The sequence below is a fragment of the Pleurodeles waltl genome, chromosome 4_2, assembly GCF_031143425.1.
Source record: "Pleurodeles waltl isolate 20211129_DDA chromosome 4_2, aPleWal1.hap1.20221129, whole genome shotgun sequence".
NCBI lineage: Eukaryota > Metazoa > Chordata > Amphibia > Caudata > Salamandridae > Pleurodeles > Pleurodeles waltl.
Window position 1 is genome coordinate 207,684,865 of NC_090443.1, and position 20,863 is coordinate 207,705,727.

Here is a 20,863-nt window from a genome sequence, read left to right on the forward strand (position 1 = left end):
ACACACTTTGCATGGGCTCCCCATGGGTGGCATAATACATGCTGCAGCCCATGGGGATGCCCTGGTGCCCCAATACCCTGGGTACCATATACTAGGGACTTACCTGGGGGCACCAGTAAGCCAAATATGGGGTGTATGTGGTACAAGTAACTAAGTTTACAGGGAGAGAGCATGATCACTGGGGTCCTGGTTAGCAGGATCCCAGTGAACACAGTCAAACACACTGACAACAGGCAGAACATGGGGGTAACCATGCCAAGAAACAGGGTACTTTCCTAAAAGGGAGACCTCCAGGCCAGTAAGGAGCAGTCAGTGATAGCCTCCCCGTGCATCACTCTGGGGCTACTCAACTCCCCGTTGTAGCCTTGTTGCTCAGCCAGAGTCTTGGCATCGCTGTCAAGTGGCAGCCCTTCGGTGCAACAAACTCGGCTATTTTCCCCTCAGCAAGTCAATCACCGCAAGCAGGGGGTATCGGGGACAAATCTGAGAGTATTAACAATGGGTTGGATGGGATTTGGCAGGATTTCACAGTGAGTCGAAACGGAGCTCGCTCAAGGAGTGCCCGACACCTGCCATCTTGGCTCCCTCCTACATAAAATTGTTTGTTAATAAGAGTGCTTTGTGCTGGCAAACTCAGGAAAAAATAGATCACATTGCTGCACTCTAATGAACAGCTTAATCTAAAGTAAAAAATAAAATAAAAAAAATAAAACCTTTTTGTACAAGTAAGGTAACGTAAGCAGCTGAATCAACACGAAAACGATAAGGTGGAAGTCTTAATATGAAAGACCAAACTTCTAACCTTCTCTTATGACTTAACATGAATGAAAACAAAATGTTAAATTCTTTTTGTATTCGTAAGCTAAAGTACGCATCCGAAGCAACATGAAGACCGGAAAATATATAGTTGCAAGAAACAGTTAACATGTCAAAAAAAGGTTTTTTTTTTGTTGTGTTTTTTTTAAGTACAAGTACATTCATTAGTGTGAAAGGCTTAATGTAGAAGGCAAACATTTCACATGGTTTTTTTTAGACATGTAAGGCAATGTAAATGTAAATGTGCATACAAAAAAGGGAAGAGCACATGACCTTCGAAAATGCTCCAGGAAGGGACAAACACTCTAAAAGCAGGGAAGCCTATGTGAGGTAATGGATAGAAAGCTTCTAAACGAGAGTGAAAATTAACCCAATGATATGCAGTGGGTGGGTGTAAAGCCCACTTTATAGAAAACAACACATCTCAATGCGACAGTGCATGCGCTGTCTTACAGGAGACCTAAAAAGAGCTTCTCAAAAAAGAATACTGCTGTTTCAAATGCTTAGGATTCCTCAATGCCTTTTCGTGGGCATAAGCCACTGCCCAAGCATCCCCCAGTGTTGCATTCAGTTGGTACTTCTTTTTTCAGACATGGGATGGTGCTGCATGGAAGGTGCAGCACGGAAATGGTGCTAGAATTACTATGAATATAAGACTGTTTTCTTCCTATCCCTCTTTCCCAACAGATGGCTGATTTCTCAGCTTTTAATGTTGAAAGGGGGTGAAGAAGGGCAATGGTTGAACAGCATATAGCCTGACAAAGCTTTTATCAGGAAAAGACCCACAGCCTTTAGACAGAAAGCTGCACATCCCCTGAAGGATGCACCAAACAGTATTGTTTGCACATAGTATGATGGTAAAAAGCCCAATTAGCTGCCTTACGTATGTCTCCAGTTGGAAAATGTAATGTGTGAAAATGGATGCAACCACTGCCTCAATCAAGGAAATAATCTTTTACAGGGGTGGAAATGCAGGACCCAGTTGAAGGGTATGTATTTAATCCTATAAACTCAGGTTTGGTTGACAGAAGTAAATCAATCGTTTGTGTTAATGCAAAATTTCAGATTTAACAGAGCACTGCAATCAACATAAAGGCTCTCCTGACAAGAAACTGTAGACTGATATCCACTTATCCAGTCATTCAAGTAAGGTGATAAGGGCTGAGACAAGTACTGAATGATTTTTATTTTTCATATTTAGAATCAAAGTATTTAGGTCGGGCAATATTATAATCTGTTTAAATGGAACAGTAGTATGTCACTAGAGAGGACTTGAATTATGTAAAATTGTAAATGCATTTTAAACTGATAACTATGATGCATTATATTTTAATATGTTTTTGTATTACTTACAGCCTTGAGGAATGGTGCTGTCTCTCAAAACACGTGTTGGCTGTGTATTTGTGGATCTGATTTGAATAAAGGAATCCACAAATAAATTTACACTCATGGAATATTGTGTTTCTATGAAAAAGTGAAGAGAATGGAGCAACAAATTAAAATGTTATTTATGGGAAGATGGTCCTCCATCTGTGAGAAAGGGGATAAGTGTACCTCCTGAAGGAGGATATGTGCCACGAGCACTGAATACATTTTTGCAAAGAAATTGAAGGCAGAAATAAGACTAAAAGGCAGACATTTGTATTAAAAATGCCATTCTCCAACGTAAAAGTAGAAGAAGAGAAACACTCATCCTTGATTATGAAAGTATTCATCCGGGAAATTTACAAGATGTCAAATAGTCCTTTACCTGCATGTTCCTCAAGATTTGAGTTAGCCTTTCTGATGGTACGTTTCACATACATTCAATTAATGTGGGTCATAAGATCTGTTGATGGTGATCTTTATGGTCACAAGTAAGTACCAAGGATAAATAAAAGACCTCTTTCATTCTTAGGATCTATATCCCTAAAATACATTTTGAAATACATTTTGAATCCTCTCTGGAAAGTCTGTAGATTACTTCTGCAATAATGAAGAATAAGAAGGAGAATATAACGGAAAGTTTGATGGATTCCTGTCCTTGATGATGGTAGAGTATACACTGGTGGTGAGTGATAAGAGTATATTGATGGTAAAAGGTGGACAGATACTCTCCTACCGGGGATATATGTTCAAGATCCTGTGAAGAGCACCTTGCGTCCCCAAGGGCAGTTCAGGCTACATTCTTTGATGGATCTTGGCTTGTGGCAACTGAAAAAGACTCTAGGCTAGGTTTAAAGTCCCCACTGGTGTACAGAATGCAGAATGCTTTAGGTTTAGGCTGTTGCTTCATACGTGGAGAATTAAAAGTTTTAAAGCCTAAGACCCTCATCTAAATGGTACAGTAGTGATTGTACTTAAAAAGAGTGAAACAACCTATTGCTACCAAGTGTAAGGCACCAATTTTATTCCTTGACATTAAGAGGATAGGAAGAATGGAACATCTTCCTTTTGCGCAGCCGCAGGCATTCATAGCTCTACCCGTAGTGTAATCCAGGCCTTTATTAATATTAAGCTGTTGCAAGGCTGCATCCTCGTCTTTTGAATATAGTTTAAGACATTCTTCCACAGAGTCTGAAAAGAGAAATGCCACACGTTTTTAAGCTTTCCCAACTGAGCAAACTGTAAGCTGCCATAAGGGAGGCTGCATGTCTTTGCCTGTGAGAAATTAGTTGAGGTAAAATTGCGTACCTTGATTCTCTCATGCGTTATCTTCTTTATCTAAACTATTGATGGAGGAGGTACTGGAACTTTTCCCTTACCCAAGGACAAATTAATCTACGTCAACGCTCACATGGACTGACCACTGCTTCATGTACTTCCAAATCAGCAAACTCGAAGTCAATATGTCCACCAGTGCCAGCCTACCCAGCCCTAACTGGCACAAAATAGCAGGATCAGACTGGATCAACATCCTCAGCACATTATCAACCACTCCCCACGTACAACCATAACAAACATATCATCTTCTTCAACAACTAGATTAAGATCTGTGCAGGCTCCCTCGCACCCATCAAACTCAACAAGCAGAGACGAACAAACAACCAAGCCAACTGGTACACAGAGGAACTCAGAGACTCCAAATGAAACTGCAGACAGCTAGAAAGAGAATGGAAAGCCAGCTTTAAAACCACCGAGAGAACCACTTAGAAGGCTTCACTCAGGTACTACCATCAGTAACTGAGAGGGACAAAGAAAATAGCATTAGCTGAATGCATTGTAGGGAGCACCAACAGCTGCAAGGAGATCTTCTCGATAGTCAAGGATATAACCACAGACCAGCCTCTGTCAACAGAATCACCCCCATCTAAAATCTCTGCAACAATGTACCAGACTTCTGTCACAACAAAATTGCAGCCATCCACAGCAACTTTGCATAGCAACATAGAAAGATCTCATCACTATTCTGTCCATCACCAACCAAGACGACCATAAAACCGAACGGGAAACTCTCACTAGAGAAGCAACAGCCTTCATTGTGAAGTCCATCCACTCAGGGCCCCCTACAGATCCCTACACCCATCAAATCTACAACCTGGGAGTAACACAAAATAGCACCACCCTCATCTACATCATCAACACCTTCCCTATTCCCTGAAGACTGGAAGCATGTCACACTCAACACCCTTCTCAAGAAACCATTGGCTGACCCAAACAATCTGAGTAGCTTCTCTCTGATCTCCCTGCTCCCTTACTCAGCCAAGGTGATAGAGAAGGCCATCAACAAGTAGCTCACAACAACCTCGAATTACACCACTGGCTGGACAACACTCAATCAGGTTTTAGAAAAAAAAAAAGAGCACTGTAAGCGCCCTCGCCGTAGCCACCAACGACCTCCAAACCATCCTAGGTGGAAGCAGAGACAGCAGGCCTTATCTTGCTCAACCTCTCTGCGGCATTCAATACAGTCTTCCAAAGCATACTCATAAGAATACTCCACAAGATCAGCATCCAAGGACCCGTGGATATGCTCCTTCCTCACAGGAAGAACCCAAAAAGTAAGACTGCCACCCTTCACATCGGAGTCGAAGGACCTGATCTGCATGGTCTCCTTAAGTATCGTCCCACAGCTTTACCCTTTTCAACATCCATATGACACCCCTCACCAACACCATTCAATCCAGAAAATATCAACATCATCTTCTAAGCCAAAGATGTCCGGGTCACCCTCTCCATGAAGGTCAACACTAACACCACCAGAACCAATTTCACCAACTGCATGACCAAGGTAGAAGAATGGGTAAGAAAGAACTGCTTGAGGCTTAACTCTAACAAGACACACGTACTGGCCTTCAGAAATGAGTCCTCCACATGAAATGCCACCTGGTAGCTATTCGAGCTAGGACCAATGCCAACCGACCACGCCTGAAACCTGGGGAATCACCCTGGACAATAAGCTCAATATGACAGCACAAGTTGATGCAGAGAAAACTGTATGATTCCACATTTTATGCATGCTCTGAAAGATCTTCAAATGGCTGCCACAAACACCAGTTAAACTGTCAAAAAACACTCATCATTAGTAGACTTGACTATGGCAAAGCATTCTATGGCGGAATCTCCAAGCAGCTCAAACTGAGGGTCAAGAAAACCTATCAGAATTTTGCCCCAAGACATCCACAACCTCCCATGCCACACCCACATCTCACCTCACCTCCGAGAGGTCCACTGACTCCCTATTTACAAACAAAGCCAATTCAAACTCATCACTCACACATACAAAGCCCTGCACAATATCAGACCAGCATACATAAACCACCAAATACACTTCCACTAACCAGTCAGGCTCCTACACTCAGCCTCACTCGCACTCCCCCAGCATTCTCAAAAGCACAGCAGGAAGGTGCATGTTCTTCTACATCACACTCAAAACTTGGTACAAACTACCTCAGTACTTCTTAATTTCCACAAGAAACTTAAGAACTACCTATGCAAATAACCATGTGGAGTTCCTCTCGCCTTATTCCTCCTCTAGTGCCTGGATACCCTCAAAGGTGATTAGGGCACTCTACAAATCAACATGAATTTTTTTTTTATACATATATTACATTAACAACCTAGCTCTCCAGCATATTCCAGTACAGTTAATTGAAGTGGGAGAACGATTGGTTGTTATTAGGATTAGCAGTGAGGAAGTCACAATCAACCCTGACACTGAGGAAATATTAACAGTGCACTAAAGGAAAGCAAATTAAATATTCCCACAGTGAGGGGTTTCAGCCTGATCACCCAAGGACACCTTCATCTAGATCAGTGGTGTTCCAACTCAGGAGTACCCCTCTGTAAAGCCTTTCAGACAGATGTGGTTTCACAATTGTATCCAGTACCACATAACCCGAAATCTTTACTTTCAAATGATCATTGCAAATACACAAACTCATAAGATGGACCTCTTAAATGGGCAGTAAAAGGCCCAACAACAGAATTACTCGTACTTAGAAGCAACAGCTTCCGTCCCACAACAAAGTCCAAGATCTCTTTCTGGACTGTGACATAGTAGGGCAGCTTAGGGACCTCGGATGCATTTCAGCACATAAGATTAAGGAACTCAACTGAACGTTCTAAAAATACAAAGCACAGGCTTTATTGCTGGCCTGCTGCAAGAGTAGTTGTTTGTGATCAGTCATAAAAAGCTTGCACAACAAAGAAAGGTAATTTTATTATTTGCTTAGACAAATGAAAAGGAGAAAATGCAAAAAAAACACTCTTTTAAAAGGGAACAACAGCAAAAGAAACAGAGCACTTGCCACAACAGGGAGGTGCCAGAAAGCTCTAATCCCTGTGTCCTGCCTTATAAGCGGAAAAAGGAGAACTGGATGTGGTGGTTGGTGGCACAATTAGGGACTGGATGCACAAGCTTGGTGGCAAGCAGACAAAGCCAATCTCATGGACAAAAGATCAACAGAGTAGCCAGAGATGTTGACTTTGCTTTCATTAGCTCTTGCTGCTGCATCCTAAATGAAAGACACGCTGAATCTTTGCTGAACCGGGGACTTGAGGTCCCTGCAGGCCCCAGGGCAAGGGCAGAGCATCTGTGCCACGGGAGGAGACTGGAGAGCACTTTAGAAGTTCGGTGAGAGGCCCGAGGCGCAGGACGCGCCCGGGCCAAGGGCAGGCCCGTCAGTGGCCAGAAGAGGCGAGGCTGGGCTGGGCCACCCCTCTGAAGCCTGGTATAGTAGGGTGAGAGTTTAAAAGTTATTATATCCACTTTGATTGAAAGCTGAGGTGGTGGTCGCTTCTTCCTAAAATAAATTAGTGGACGAGGCATATCTGAGATGCATCTGAGAGGCAGTCTGACATCCGTTAGGATGGGCAGGAAAGAGGGTCCAGTAGAAAGGGGACCAATCTGTAGGAGGGGAGTGGCCAACAAAAACAATGCTAGACTCGTTCGTGCCCGAGTGAGGGGTTGGGGTATTTGCAAAGGAAATTGACTTGGTAGAGAGATGCCTGTCGATGGAATTGACCGACTGGCAGCAAGCCCCACCAAATGTTAAGGCCCTGGAGCCATTTTATAATGAAGATGGCAAGCCACTGACAGAGCAGGGGGATCAGCCCAAATCCCCGCTGCAGGTAGTGGAGGCGAAGGGATAGGAGGATCTATCAAGAAAAAGTAGTAGGGTCCTGTCGGTCCCCCCTCCCAGCTTTATTAGCCCCCCCCCCCTTTAAATGGAAAAAACCTCTGAAGAAGCCAGGGAAAAAATCTGTCTAGAAATCCGACTTGCCCTGGAACTTGGGAAGGCACTGATGCTAGTCATTCTCCAGCACCCAGTGCTGATAATCTCTTGGAAAAATTTAAGGAATGATTGAGGAAAGCCTGGCCTCGGTATTGGAAAAATTGCAGGCCCTGGAGGTGGCAGTTTCCCTGTTGAGTGGTAGGGGGGATTCCGTTACAGTTCCAGCTAATTATGTCCCCCTTGATCCAGTGTGCCAAAGCCCAATAGATGGGGAGGGGTGGGGGTCCATATTGGAGAAAAATCCCACAGTCCTGGAAAGAGTTGCACAGCAGCCCCTATACCGCTCAAGTTCAGGGATTCAGGACAGATGCACAGTTAGCCCTTGCAAATCCGCCTGCAGCTGTAAGGTATATTGGCAGGTCTGGATTTGAACAAAAACTTGGGAGCGGGTCCAGGGAAAGGGCAGTGATTTCTCAAGAACAGAGGTGGGAACAAAATCTGCCTTTGGCCAATGGCCTTCCACTCGTCCGCTTGGAGCTCCCTCTGGACTGTGCCCCCTATGTGGTAGTGCTCACTAATGCCTACCTTTAATGCCGGGAATAAGCAAATCCATGGATCAGCTGAAAAACAAGATATGCCACTGGTTGGGCAAGAACTGTGATTTTATGTGTGAAGATTTTAAGGATATCTTGTTTGTCAGAAGGATTGGGTGGGTTGGGCCTCAGGAAAAGGAAGGCAAAGGGGATTGTGTTATTGTGAATTGTAGATATCCAGGTCTGGCCCAACGGTTTCTCTCGACACAACGTTGGGTGTCCCAGGTGAAGGAAAAGATTGGTATGGTCCCCCTGGGCTTTTTTTTTTATAAGCATACTCGGCCCATAGGTCGGTTTTGAGCCAGGAATTCCGACTATGTACGGGTAGAACTGCAGCAAACTAGTTTAGAAAATAAACTTATCACACATTCTGATCTGGAGGAGATCGATTGACACCGCGTATGTGGGCCTCCAGTGGGGCTGGAAGACAGGGGATTTGCGGCTCCATTGAAGCCCTATAATGTATTTATGGACGTGGCAGGGCAGGCCGGGAAGACTTTTCAGTCTCGTCTAATTTCTTGGAATGTGGCAGGGTATGATACCAAACTTCAAGATGGGCAATAGGTAAAGTACATGGCAGATTTTGATTTCATCTTGCTTCAGGACACTTGGTCCGAAGGGCAAGCAGTGTGGGATGGCTACCAAAAGTTCGTACTTGTGGCTGAGCGACTACTAGGTGGCCGCCCAAAAGGGGGTTTAGTTAATTTGATCCAGTCTTCTAAGATAGCTAGAGCATTCCAAATAAACTGCAGTCACTGGGGTCTCCTTATTATATGAGTAGTCTTCCCAAATAAGTTTAATGTCCTTATGGTAAATTTTTACAACGCTGTATGGGATTCTGGATGAAAAGTTGGGTCCCTCTTTTCAGTGTTACAGACTTTGAAGTGTAGATTGGAGGTGTGTGGCTTGGGATTCTGTGCTGTTGTATCAGGGGACTTCAATGCAAAGATAGGGGGGTACTTTACCATGGACCATAGAGCATCTGTATCTGAAGGAATACAGGATATAAGGGGAAGGTCCCTTATTAAGGGACTCCAGAGCTTGGGTCTGTTGAATATATGCGATCTGGAAGGGGTAGGTGGCTTTCAGGTCCCAACTTTTATTGGAAGAGGGACTGGGTCGATAATTGATTATATCTTTGTGTCCCCAGCATTGAAAAATTGGGTTCTGTATGGTGAGATGGTAGAGCAGCAACTTAGTGGCCATAACCCTCTTATGATCCTTTTTAATTACCTGTTTAATATATATAATCCGGTGGTTGGGGGGCCGGTTTCTCTGAGAATAAAAGATCAGGGAAGAAGAGTTGCTTGGAGACAGGGGAACATTCTGTAAATAGTGGAGAGGGTTGTGGGCCAAAATTTAAAGTTGATAATAGGGACTCTCCTGGCCGAATCCCCCCTACCAGAGGACGTTTTGGATGCTGTGCTGAGTGTAAATGGAGCCATAAAAGATTGTATGACCGCTGTTGTAAAACCCATTGGTAAGCAACAGAGGGGGTGGTTTAGTAAACCCTGCTAGAAGGCGAGGAAATCCCTCAAGAAGGCACTTAAGGCGCAGCCGAGAGAAAAGGCCCATGTTAGTAGAGTGCAAGCCCATTATACATCTGTTTTGAAGGGAAGGAAACTGCAGCTGAAGGAGCAGGCATGAGAGGACTTGGAACGCACGTCGCGCACCTAGGACCCAGGCCTGTTCTGGAAGATTGTAAATAGAGGCACCTTTGAGACAGAAACATCGGAAGGGTTGGGCTGCAATATTGCTCCTGAGGTCTGGATTTTTATAAAAGCTGCCTTCAGCTGTGGGCACCTATATTGCTTACAGTTTTCAATGAAGCAGTTACTGCAGGCATCCCTGCTTCCTGGAAATCGGTGTGTATTGCCCCCGTCTATAAAAAGGGAAACTGTAGTGGCCCAAAATCTTACCGCCCAATCTCACTTCTTGATTCCTCCGCGAAAAATGTGGAGCGAATCGTGTTAAGGCGTACTGAGGATTGGATGAGTGAACATGAGGTATTGAGTAGGGTCCAGTTTGGTTTTAGACAAGAGCGTGGCACTCAAGAGCAATGTTTAAATTTGCTCATGCTGATTGGCAAATATACGCAGGCAAAGCAGGGTACCCTTTATCTTGCCTTCTTGGATCTGAGCTGTGCTTTTGATGAAGTGAACTGAAGTAAGTTATGGGAAAAACTAACCCTGATGAGTTTGGAGCCCCAGATTGTAGATTTGCTCCGCACTTAGGAACAAATGCAACTGTGAGTTGTGGGTCGAAGGGGGAATGCACAGAATATTTTGGACTCAGCAGGGGTGTTAGAAAGGGGTGTTATGGCCCCCACCCCTTTTCTTTTTTATACAAATGGGCTGTATGATTTTTTAGTGGGAAAATGTAAGGATGTTCCCATGATAGATGGAAATAGTGTCCCGGTTTTGATTTATGCAGATGATGCAGTTCTTATGGCCCGCACCATGAATGGTCTCCGCGAGGTGGTTAAAGCGTACGGAAACTTTACTTAGACTTAGAGATTAATAGTAGTAAATCACATTTTATGGTTTGTGGCAAACTGCTGAGTAGGGTGGGTGCGCTGAAGATAAACGACCAACAAATGAGCCATGTACAGGAATTCCCCTATTTAGGGGTAACCTTTGATGAGAAGGGAACTTGGAAACCCTGCATCTCTAGGAGATGTGCCCGTTTTAATGCCACTGTGGGAGCCACCTTGAGTTTGCCTCAAGAGTGAGGAATAAACCAATAAAGCCCCTGCTGGAACTGTACAGGCGTCAATGTCTACCAGTTCTAATGTATGGGGCATCACTCTGGGGCTACTCAGCTAGCAGGGCACCTATGACAGAAGAAATGTGTTTTTTTAGAAGGCTGCTAGGTGTGGGACAAAACACCTCTGCCTTTTGCATGCATGTAGAATTGGATTTGGATTTTATAGAGAATGGTATTAAGATTGCTCCCTTTTTGTGATGGATCTCCATCTGGTCAAATGAGTGTGCCTCCTTAAATAGAGAAATCCTCTGTGAATGTATGACATGCTAACACGCATTGGATATTCCCAGGTTGTCATGCATAAGAGAAGTTGCGATCTCCCTTGGTCGACCAGATATGTTTAATGCTCCAGAGTGTGTAACACGTTCTGATAAACGTTAGGCAAAGGAAAATCTCAACATTTTAGGAGCCAAGAGGGAGGCAGAGGTTTTAAGGAAGAAATCAGTTAGGGATTTCCTTATGCTAAAAACTCAGGCTGGTCCAGAGATGTACCTCTTGGCAATACAGAACGTTTGGGAAAGGACACTCATCTCTCGATTTCTGTTAGGTGTAATCAGAAGCAATCGGTACTTTCCTCTGAGACAGTTTGACCCAAACTCAATACAAATCTCTCCATGTGATGGGGTGTCCCTACAGTCTCTGATTAATTTTACTCTGTTTTATGATTTGTATGCACCATTTAGGCATCAATTTTTACTCCCCCTATTGAAGGAAAGGGGCTTCGTGCAGTACCGACCAGCCTATTTGTGGCTGCGCATGGTTTCTGATGTGTTGGTGTGCCAGGGGGTAGGGTCCTTTTTAAAGGGAGCCATAACCTGTCGAAATAGCATAAATTCATTTTAATCTTCTTTATAGGTTTTTATCATTTGAATTTTGTATGGGAAATTATACTTGGATGTACTTTAAGCTTTGTAAATATATGATTTTTAATTTGTTCAGATTGTTACATGATATGTATTTGTCTGTTTTATGGTTGGAATTATCCAACCGAATAAAGAATAAAGCAAGAAAGGTTAATCCCTTTTCCCACACCAGTATTGCTCCTCTGGTCCATATGAAGCTCTATTCAAAAAAGTTAATAATCACATGCACGGTGCTTCAAAAGCAAACTCTAAAGAAACTGTGACTTACCTCCCGAATGTCTTCATTCCCTTCCTTGATGTTTTCAGTTGCTCCTACGACTAGCTGGTGAATATTGTCAATCTCACCCTCCTATTTGAAACAGGAAAAACAGGTACAATGACAGAAAGTCTTCAAAGTAGCCTGCACATAAGTGTGTCCTATCAGATGTTATTATAGCTTAAAATGGTTGACATACTTGCAATTCGGCGTACAAAGTGAGTATAATGTACAAAGGCAGTTGAAGCTGAGCAACAAACAGGCTACCAGTTTTCAATCCACTTCTTGGTGATGTTTATTACTTGCAAGATTGTAAATTAAGGGCCTTGAGAAAGAAGAAAATCATGTGCTATGAATACAGTGAAAAGTGCACTGCACCTCACAGATGACGTGAAGTACCTGTGGATGCGCCAAAGTGCTAGATGCCTCTTTTTGTTTGTGCTATTTTGTAGTTGCAATCCTTGTGCAACTAATACGGGCCCTTCTGAAAGTCCACTGGCGGCACGCTATACTAATCTGCATTGTCACTCTATTAAACCTGGCTTTTAGGTCAAGCCTGTGACAGTGCATGCCTTTCATTCTCCCTCGCTGACGAAGGGTATTATTTACAATAAAGCGCTTGGAGACTGCCCATTGCTTATCATTTATTTGCTTCATTGTCAGTCTTCTCTGCTGCCTCCTAATTGGCCACCATATGCCAAGCGTCATTTTCTTTGTGTGAGGCATGGACCAAGCACTGATTGATTCATCTTAATCAGTGTCCATTCACTCCTTATGCTGCGATCCAGTTAGTGTTTCTTTCAATGCTGCACTTTTTATATACATCTTTAAAAAAAGAATAATCCATGCCACACACAAACACACACACACACACTGCTCTAGGCCATTCCACTTCACTCTACGCTACTCAAAAGAAATGCTAAGTAACTACCAGTAGCAGAGCAAACATTAATACAAATGTTCTCTCAATCTAATTACGTTAAAGAAATGTCCCTCCATCTATACTGGGATGGTACTGAACCTACTTGCTTGGCTTGCATTAATTGTCCCCAGATGAGCTACTCTCCGTCTGTATATTAGCAGCAGGTATCCTTGTTATCTTGTCTTCACCAAAACCCCCCCTCCCCCTTGTTCTGAATGAGCCTCTGCAAATATACCCACAAACAAGCAGCCCTCTGCCATCGCAGTTATGCATAAGGAGGGCCGAGTGGCAGCGTATACAATCCTGACTTCCCAGGCCAGAGGTCCTCATGGAGCACCTCTTACCCATAACCAGCCCTATACAGATGGTGCAGGTGTCACACTTCATATAAAAGCCACTTATGGCCAATATGTTGATTTTTTCAGTTAGAGCACAGTGATGCCGGCTCTAGAAATATCTGCCATGGTACTGACACCATCAGAGACACCATTTTTTTCATTCCTGGAGTTTCCTTTAACAATCTAATGCATTCTGTTAGTTGTAGTCTTTGTTCCTTTCAAACGAACCAACCAGACTTAAACACCTTAATCTGTAAAAGAAAAACCTAGGTCTCTAACTGATAATAAGGAGTCACCTGAACATCGTACATTAAGATCAAATCTAATAAGCATTGGCAAAGCCTATTGGTCTAACCTTTTAAATATGAGAAGCCGCAAACTAGCGTTGTCAATACTGGTTTCAATTGGCACAGGCAAAACAATAAAAAAATGGCCGCTTTGGCATGCTTGTCCGTTATGACATCATGAAGCATTCATGTGCTACCGTATTAATCTCAGAATGGGGTTTTCTCAAATAAAATGCATTCCAAAAAGGCTACCGGTGTATGTTTATGCATTGTTATGCAATCGCGAGAGAATGGCAAGTTAATTCACTGCTCGAAGATGGTGGATAATAATTTTTGTACGGTAAATAAAAAAATTAAAAAAAAGTATGCACACTGACACAAAGAAGAAAGAGACTTGTAGAAGAATCAAACGACCAGGTAGCAATGTGCATGTCGGGCCCACAGCAAAAATGGGCATTTTTGTAAAAAAAAAAAAAAAAAAAAAAACAAGTCCATTAGTAACAGCCGAGTCGAGATCTGGGGGGGGGAAGGATGCTTAATGAAAGAGCAACATTAAAACGGGCGGCCTTGGTAGCAGTGTGCAGCTGCCAGGCCATCGCCAAAAATTATAGGCAGTATTTCTTTTTTCAAATAAAAAGAATATACATATAAAAACAGAATTAGAAATGGGAGGGGCACAGAGCAATGGTCGAGCTGAAGTGCATGGGGAAGGAGTAAAAACTGAGTGACCTGGCAGCAGCCTGCAACTGCCGGTCTCCGCTCTCTTCAAAAAGTATTTATGTACAAAAAAAGTCACACATGAAGTATTAAAATTCAAATAAAAAAATTGTTCAGTGATGCCACAGTGCAGCAACTCAAGCCATCCAATGAGAATACAGTAAAGAGGAAATGCGCCAGAGAAGGGACAACCAAATAAGGAGGAAAGCCATCAAACAAGAAGCAGGTTCAACAACAGACCTTCAACAACAGACAGACCAGAGGTGCCCCCACGAACTCCAGCTCCATTTTACTAGCGCAGGGAAGCCAGCTCAGGCAGAGGAAGGCAGGACAAAGGATTTCCTCCGGGAAAGGGAGGCAACACACTCTCCCTTTGGAGATAGGTGTTACATGGCTTGGGAGGGGTAGCCTCCCCTAGCCACTGGTATGCTTTGAAGGGCACATATGGTGACCTCCTAGCATAAACTGGTTTGCACCAGTCCAGGGCCGCCCAGTCCCTGCTCTGGCGTGAAACTGTACAATGGAAAGGGGAATGACCACTCCTTAGGGGAGGTGCTCAAAGCTCTTCCATGTGGCCACTTGATTCTGCCATCTTGAATCCAAGGTGGGCAGAGGCCTTGGGAGCATCTCAGTGACCAGGTTAGGCAGGTGCTGTCACAGCCCCCTCCTGATAAGTGGTCACCCTGCTAGGTGACCAATCCCCCTTCCTGGGCTATTTGGGGTCTCCCTCCCGGGTGGATCTTCAGATTTGACGTGCAAGATTCCAGCAGGACTCCTCTGCTTCGTTTAATTAATCTTCTGGCCACTGGGGCTGCAACTGGACCCTCCAGGAACTGACAATCTGCAACTCCAGCGATGACTCCGCTCTGCAACTTTATTTCTCCGGCTCCTTCCAGCAACTGCAACATTTCCCTGGCTGTGCACCATCTGAGGACGACGTGTCTTCAGCCTGCACAAAAAGTATTACGGAATCTCTCTTGGAGTAAGAAGTCACTCCCCTGCATCCACAGGAACCAACATCAAAGACATCTGGCTACGTGGATCCTCTCTCCTCCGTAACTGCGTGGATCTGCATCACAGGTGGGGGTCTGGAGTGGTCCCCTGGGTCCCCTCTACCAGCTGACCAACTTGGGAGTCGGTAAGCCCTTGCCTCTTCTTGCAGGACACCATGACTATTGCAGCTACTAAGGCTTGTTTGTTCCTACTCCAAGGAATCTTCATGCTCTGTGTAGCCCCGGCCTCCAACACTCTTCCCTACAAAGCACAGTCTCCTGCCTGCTGCTCCAGCAATGTGGGACTCCTCTCCAGGTGTGCTGAGTGGGCATCACTGAGACTCCTTTGCCTGCTGCCCATGGGATACCTGTGTGGGCTGCCTCCTCTTCCTGTGACTCTACCAGCTACTGAGGATCACCTCGGACTCCCCTCCTTGTGTGGAGTACCCTGGGCCTTGCTGGTCCTCTTCGGCCTTGAAAAACCTTCTTCTCTGACTCTTGCATTTGCCCAGGCTTGTTGGTGGTTTTCCAGCACAACTGACTGACTGCATCACCGACGCCGACGTGAGACATCACTTGCATCACTCCTGGAACTCTTCTTTTGCTCCTGTGCTGCACTGCTGACTTTCTTCATCCACCATCGACCTGGTCCTGCATTCACAGAAGGGTGGATAGTGGCTCCTGCCACAGTTGCACACTCCAACTCGAACTGGAATTGGTCCCCTTCTTTTGCAAGACTTCTTCTGTAGGATCCACCTTTGGTTTTTTTCAGTCTTGTCTGGGTCTTGCACAGTCCTTTTCCAAAGCTTTCCTGTGGGTTTGAGGAAAAACAGGTACTTAACTCCTCTCTCCTGGTTGCTGGGGGTCACCCTGGTACTTACCTCATTGTATTCCTAGTTCCTCCAGCTCCCCTCTACTGATTCCATTTCCTTGGGTGCGGGACTGCCCTTCACATTCCACTTATATAGTATATGGTTTGGTCTCTACCTAGGGCCTTCACTATTTTCTATTGTTTTTTTATTCGCAGTTGTTTTTTATGCTAGTCACTGACTTCTAATGTGTATATAATAGTGTGTTTACTTACTTCTAGTTGGGTAGTGCCTATACAGTACTTTAGTATTTGTGTTACTATAATAAAGTACCTTTATTTTTGTAACACTGTGTGGTTCTTTCATGTGTGTAAGTGATGTGTGACTGTAGTGGTATAAGCTTTGCATGTCTCCAGATAAGCCTTGGCTGCTTATCCACAGCTACCTCTAGAGCCTGACTTCCTAAACACTGCCTACACTTCACTGATAGTGGACACCTGGTATAAGGTGATAACACCATAGGTGCTAACCACAGGCCATCTTCCTACATATCCCTTTCTGCCATATAAAAGATCATGGCACAGAAAATAAGTTGCCTTCTAGGGAGGTCCACATCCCCGGAATTCCCAGTAGTAAAAACTGTGGCGTAATGGAGATGTGAGTTTCCAGGAGGTGTGCAAGCTGGGCCACCACCTCTCTCTAGTATGTCTATGTTTGGACATGACCACAAAAGGGTTCCATATCCTCACCACACCGCAGGCAATTAGGGGCCTGCACCCTACCCATAGTATGCAGTCGCGATCTAGAGTAGTACACCATATGAAAGACTTTAAGTTGTTTAAGCAGCAGGCTAGCCTTTATTCCCACTTCCCGGGGATGCATTAGGGCTGCTTCACAGTCAATATCCTCCACTGGGCCCCTTTCCATTTCAGAAATGCAGGCCAAATTAAAACTAGTCAATTTAGAAGTTAAAAACATACCAATCAATATAAGGTCAAATGTCAGCAATTCAACAATAATCATGGTCCTTTAGAAAATCGCCAATTTCATCAATTCTAATAGAATCATGGAAAGCTCCAACTTAGGCAGATGTTAATGAAACCAATGTGTTGACAAAGAAGGAAAGCGAGAGCACTCATGTTCCATTGCCTCAGCTCCAGCTAAGGCGGTAGCATCCCATGCAGTGCCAGATGTTGTAGCACCAAGAGCCACTTGTTCCTCAGAGGGCGACTCATTGGAAGCTTCCTGCAACAAACGCAATCTATTTTTTTTTGGGGGGGGAATATATTTTTATTAACATTTAACAATTCGCTGTTTTGCAGTACATACATACATTTATATATTGTTGGGTACATTTTGTTCATATCTTACCTTTAACTTATAAATCGAAATATATCTGTCAGTTTATTGAGTGCCGCATATATGCTATGTCTTGCTTTCTATTCGTTTTGATCCGCCTCATATTTGTGTTACTCTTAGTTCTAGCTTACTAGCAATCATGTCCTTAGGGGTTCTGTTCATTGTTGTTTTGTGGTACCCTTACGGATTATGTGTCTGTGCTACAGCCTTAATCCTATTTTTAACTATGTACAATCTTGGAGGCTGTTCGTGGGTGGCGTGTAAACAACAAACGCAATCTAAATGTACATGTCTGGTAATGAGCCCTCAGAAAGAACATCAACATATCAGCATTCAGTGAAGGTTTGCGCTACATAACAAGACACACTTCCAGTGCATGCTCAAAAGGGCACCATAAGCAATGAAGGGCGGGCTGCACACAATTCAAAACCAGTCTCAATTATTTAGACCAGTGGCACTCCAGCTCTTCCAGGAGTGGTGCTCCAAAGTACTGCACCACGGGTTTACAACAGAGATGGGATGGTGGAAGCACCATCAGTCCTCCTTGTTGGGTAGGGGCAGCCATTGTGAAGAAAGAATGGCAACAGTAGAACGCTGCCCATTAATGCCAAAGTAACAGGGAATCCCCCGAAAACACTTGAGAAAATAGAGTGTATGGCTGAAGGTGTAATGCAGAATATAGAGGAAAAGGAGTTGACAAAATCTGAACCAACAGCCTTAAAGAAATGTACAATCCCAGCTGTGTTGGAGGTTTTAAAAATTCACCCAATTTATTCTCCGAAATGTTTTGGAAAGTTAGTATTTAAGAGGGACTGTATCTCTGCAGATGACCTTGCCACCTGGAAAGCATATGCCTTGCAGGCAGATGTAAGCATCACATGTTTTTGAAACACAACAACTTTTAGTCTGCTTAGCTTATCAAAATTTGCATTTGAAGTAGCAATATGAGGCTATAACTCTATTACTTTAGTCTGTTGCATTGGGGGAAAAATCACATTACAGGTGATAATTTGGGAGACCAAAATGGCATAAGCAATTCTGGCTCCTGTTCCACAACAGTTCCCTTTGTTCAGAACCACATAGCTCCCATTCGTGAGCACCTGGAACGCTGAACGAACCAAAGAGACGGGAACTCCCATTATGTAACAGGCTAAATTTGCTACTGAAGCACTGCATTCTCTGCGCAAGAAAAGCTGTTTACAAATCATTGATTGGCTCACAGAAGTTCCACACTTGCTTCTTCTAAGAAAGACCTCTTTCATACCATTGGAACATTTGTACGAGAAGGGCAGCTCCCAAACATCATGAATGTAACTATCTCCTAGCATTTCATATCTGCCTACTGGAATGTACTTCAAACACAAAGTGAAATGAAATGTGGAAATAGGCAGATTAATAACCCCATGAGTTACCCAGACAGCAGATGGTATTTCCACCACAGTAAAAAGAAACGTTTCTAACTTTTTGATGTTAAACATGACATAAGTCTCTTCTTTGCCATTATTTGTTGCTGTCACGTTAAATTAAATGAGGCAAACAGGTCTTTTGGGCTAACATATTGCCAAGGTACATGACCACTTTTGGGTACTTGTAACGTCCAACCTAACTGCATAACGGGACCTTAGTTGGCCTTTGTATAATGTCGATCTCAGAAAAAATTATGTTGTTGAGGGTGTATATGAGGTTGGACAATGTGTTCATTCCATTATCTACAATGGTCAATGCTTTCTATTAGTTTTCCTGATCTATTTGCCTTAACTGGACTGTGGCTTCAATTTGGGAAAGTTTCCGAATTTCATCACAAATTGCACATAAGAAGTACTTTTTTCGTGGTCTTCTGGGGTCCAACAGGAAATCTTGTAAATCTGTATCTTCTGATAGGAGACAGAGGTGATCCTTTACGGCTGCCAGTGTGGAATATTTCAGCCACTGTTGGCATAATTGTCCTACACTATATGTGGTGACGATATCAGTGTTGGGATGATATGTAACGGGATCAGGTCGGTTCACTCTAAAAACCCCTGTGGAGTTTACAAAAAGTGCATGACAACCATTTCTGTCCATTGGTCACAATAACCACCCATCAGGACCCGAGAGTGTTGTTTAAAATGTTCCTTCCTGGACCCACCAAATGAGCTGTTCTTCAGTGGCATTTATTATATTTTGCCCATTATTAAATGTAGATGGGTGCATTAATTTTCATAATTTTCGCCAAGCTTAAACAACTAGTTTGCTGTATACTTTAGTTTAAAAATATGATTTTCAACGGAATAAGGCATGCCCTAAACAAAGATTCCCTTCCATGTATTTGCCAATCTTTGGTTCCCCAAACACTTTTTAAGTCTACAGACTGCAACAAATATTCATAGCCTTCTACCGACAACTGGCAAACAAGGGAATCAGAATAAATCAATCTGGTATCTGTTAACAAAACACTTTGCAGTTTCGTAGGAGGTATTTTAAAATAATAAGACTCAGCATTTTTGACATTGTGCCCAGTAAAATATGCAGATTGGTCCACATATGTTTTAGAACCCACTGGCAGGGTCAGGCATTGTTCCCATTGTGTTCAATTGGAAACAGTTCGCTGGGTTCTAGCTTTATGTATGAAATGATATCTGTAATGATTATACCAGAACATAACGCCATAATTAGCAGTTGTTTGAATAACATGTTAACTTTCAAATACAGTATAAAATTCAAGCTCAGAAAGCATAGAATCAATCGTCTTACATCCCAATCACCAGAAACTACTCCCAGTGTTATTATATCATTCATTGAAACTTTAAACACATGGTATTTGAAGGATCTCCGTCAGCCCAAAGACATTAAAGGATACCTTATCCCAAACAGTCCCACCCGGAATCGATATAGTTGAAATGTACACCAGGTACAAGTCTCTCCAGAACTTATGTGAGGACAGATGTGGTTTTAGGACTTCATCCTCCAGTTCAACAGCAGTGCGTTCAGAAAGATAATGACAATGTATCAGTAGAGAAAGAAAATGATGACAAAACCAAACCAGAGAAGAAAGGCAAGCACAGTTAACAGGACCCACAGATAGTTCCATGGATGAATCGGATAGTTAGTTTTAAGGTGAGTGAACAGCTTACATGCTCTTGATACAGGTACTGCAGAAGACGTATAAGAATCAGTGAAATAATTATTCATGTTGGCAAAATATCCAGAAGCAGTGTGTGCAAATACTGGAACTGGAGTCAGAAAAGAAGAACTGACAGATGTGTTCCTTGGTGGTTGTAGTAAACTGCTTCATCCGTTAGTTTTTAAATTAACCCCTTCGCTGCCAAGCCTTTTCCCCCTCAGGTGGCAAGCTTTTTTTTTGCCTATTTGGGGCAGTTCACGCTTAGGCCCTCATAACTTTTTGTTCACATAAGCTACCCACGCCAAATTTGCGTCCTTTTTTTTCCAACATCCTAGGGATTCTAGAGGTACCCAGACTTTGTGGGTTCCCCAGAAGGAGGCCAAGGA

The 20,863-nt window shown here is 43.4% G+C and overlaps 1 protein-coding gene across 2 annotated transcripts in view; it reads right to left on the reverse strand.

The window, feature by feature from the left end:
* Positions 1-20,863, reverse strand: part of STX18 (syntaxin 18) — a 463,093-nt gene that overhangs the window by 21,719 nt on the left and 420,511 nt on the right. For both annotated transcript variants that reach the window (XM_069231086.1, XM_069231085.1), the window contains exon 10: positions 11,963-12,043. In XM_069231086.1, coding sequence (XP_069087187.1) covers positions 11,963-12,043 — 81 coding nt within the window. The remainder of the gene's footprint in view (positions 1-11,962; positions 12,044-20,863) is intronic.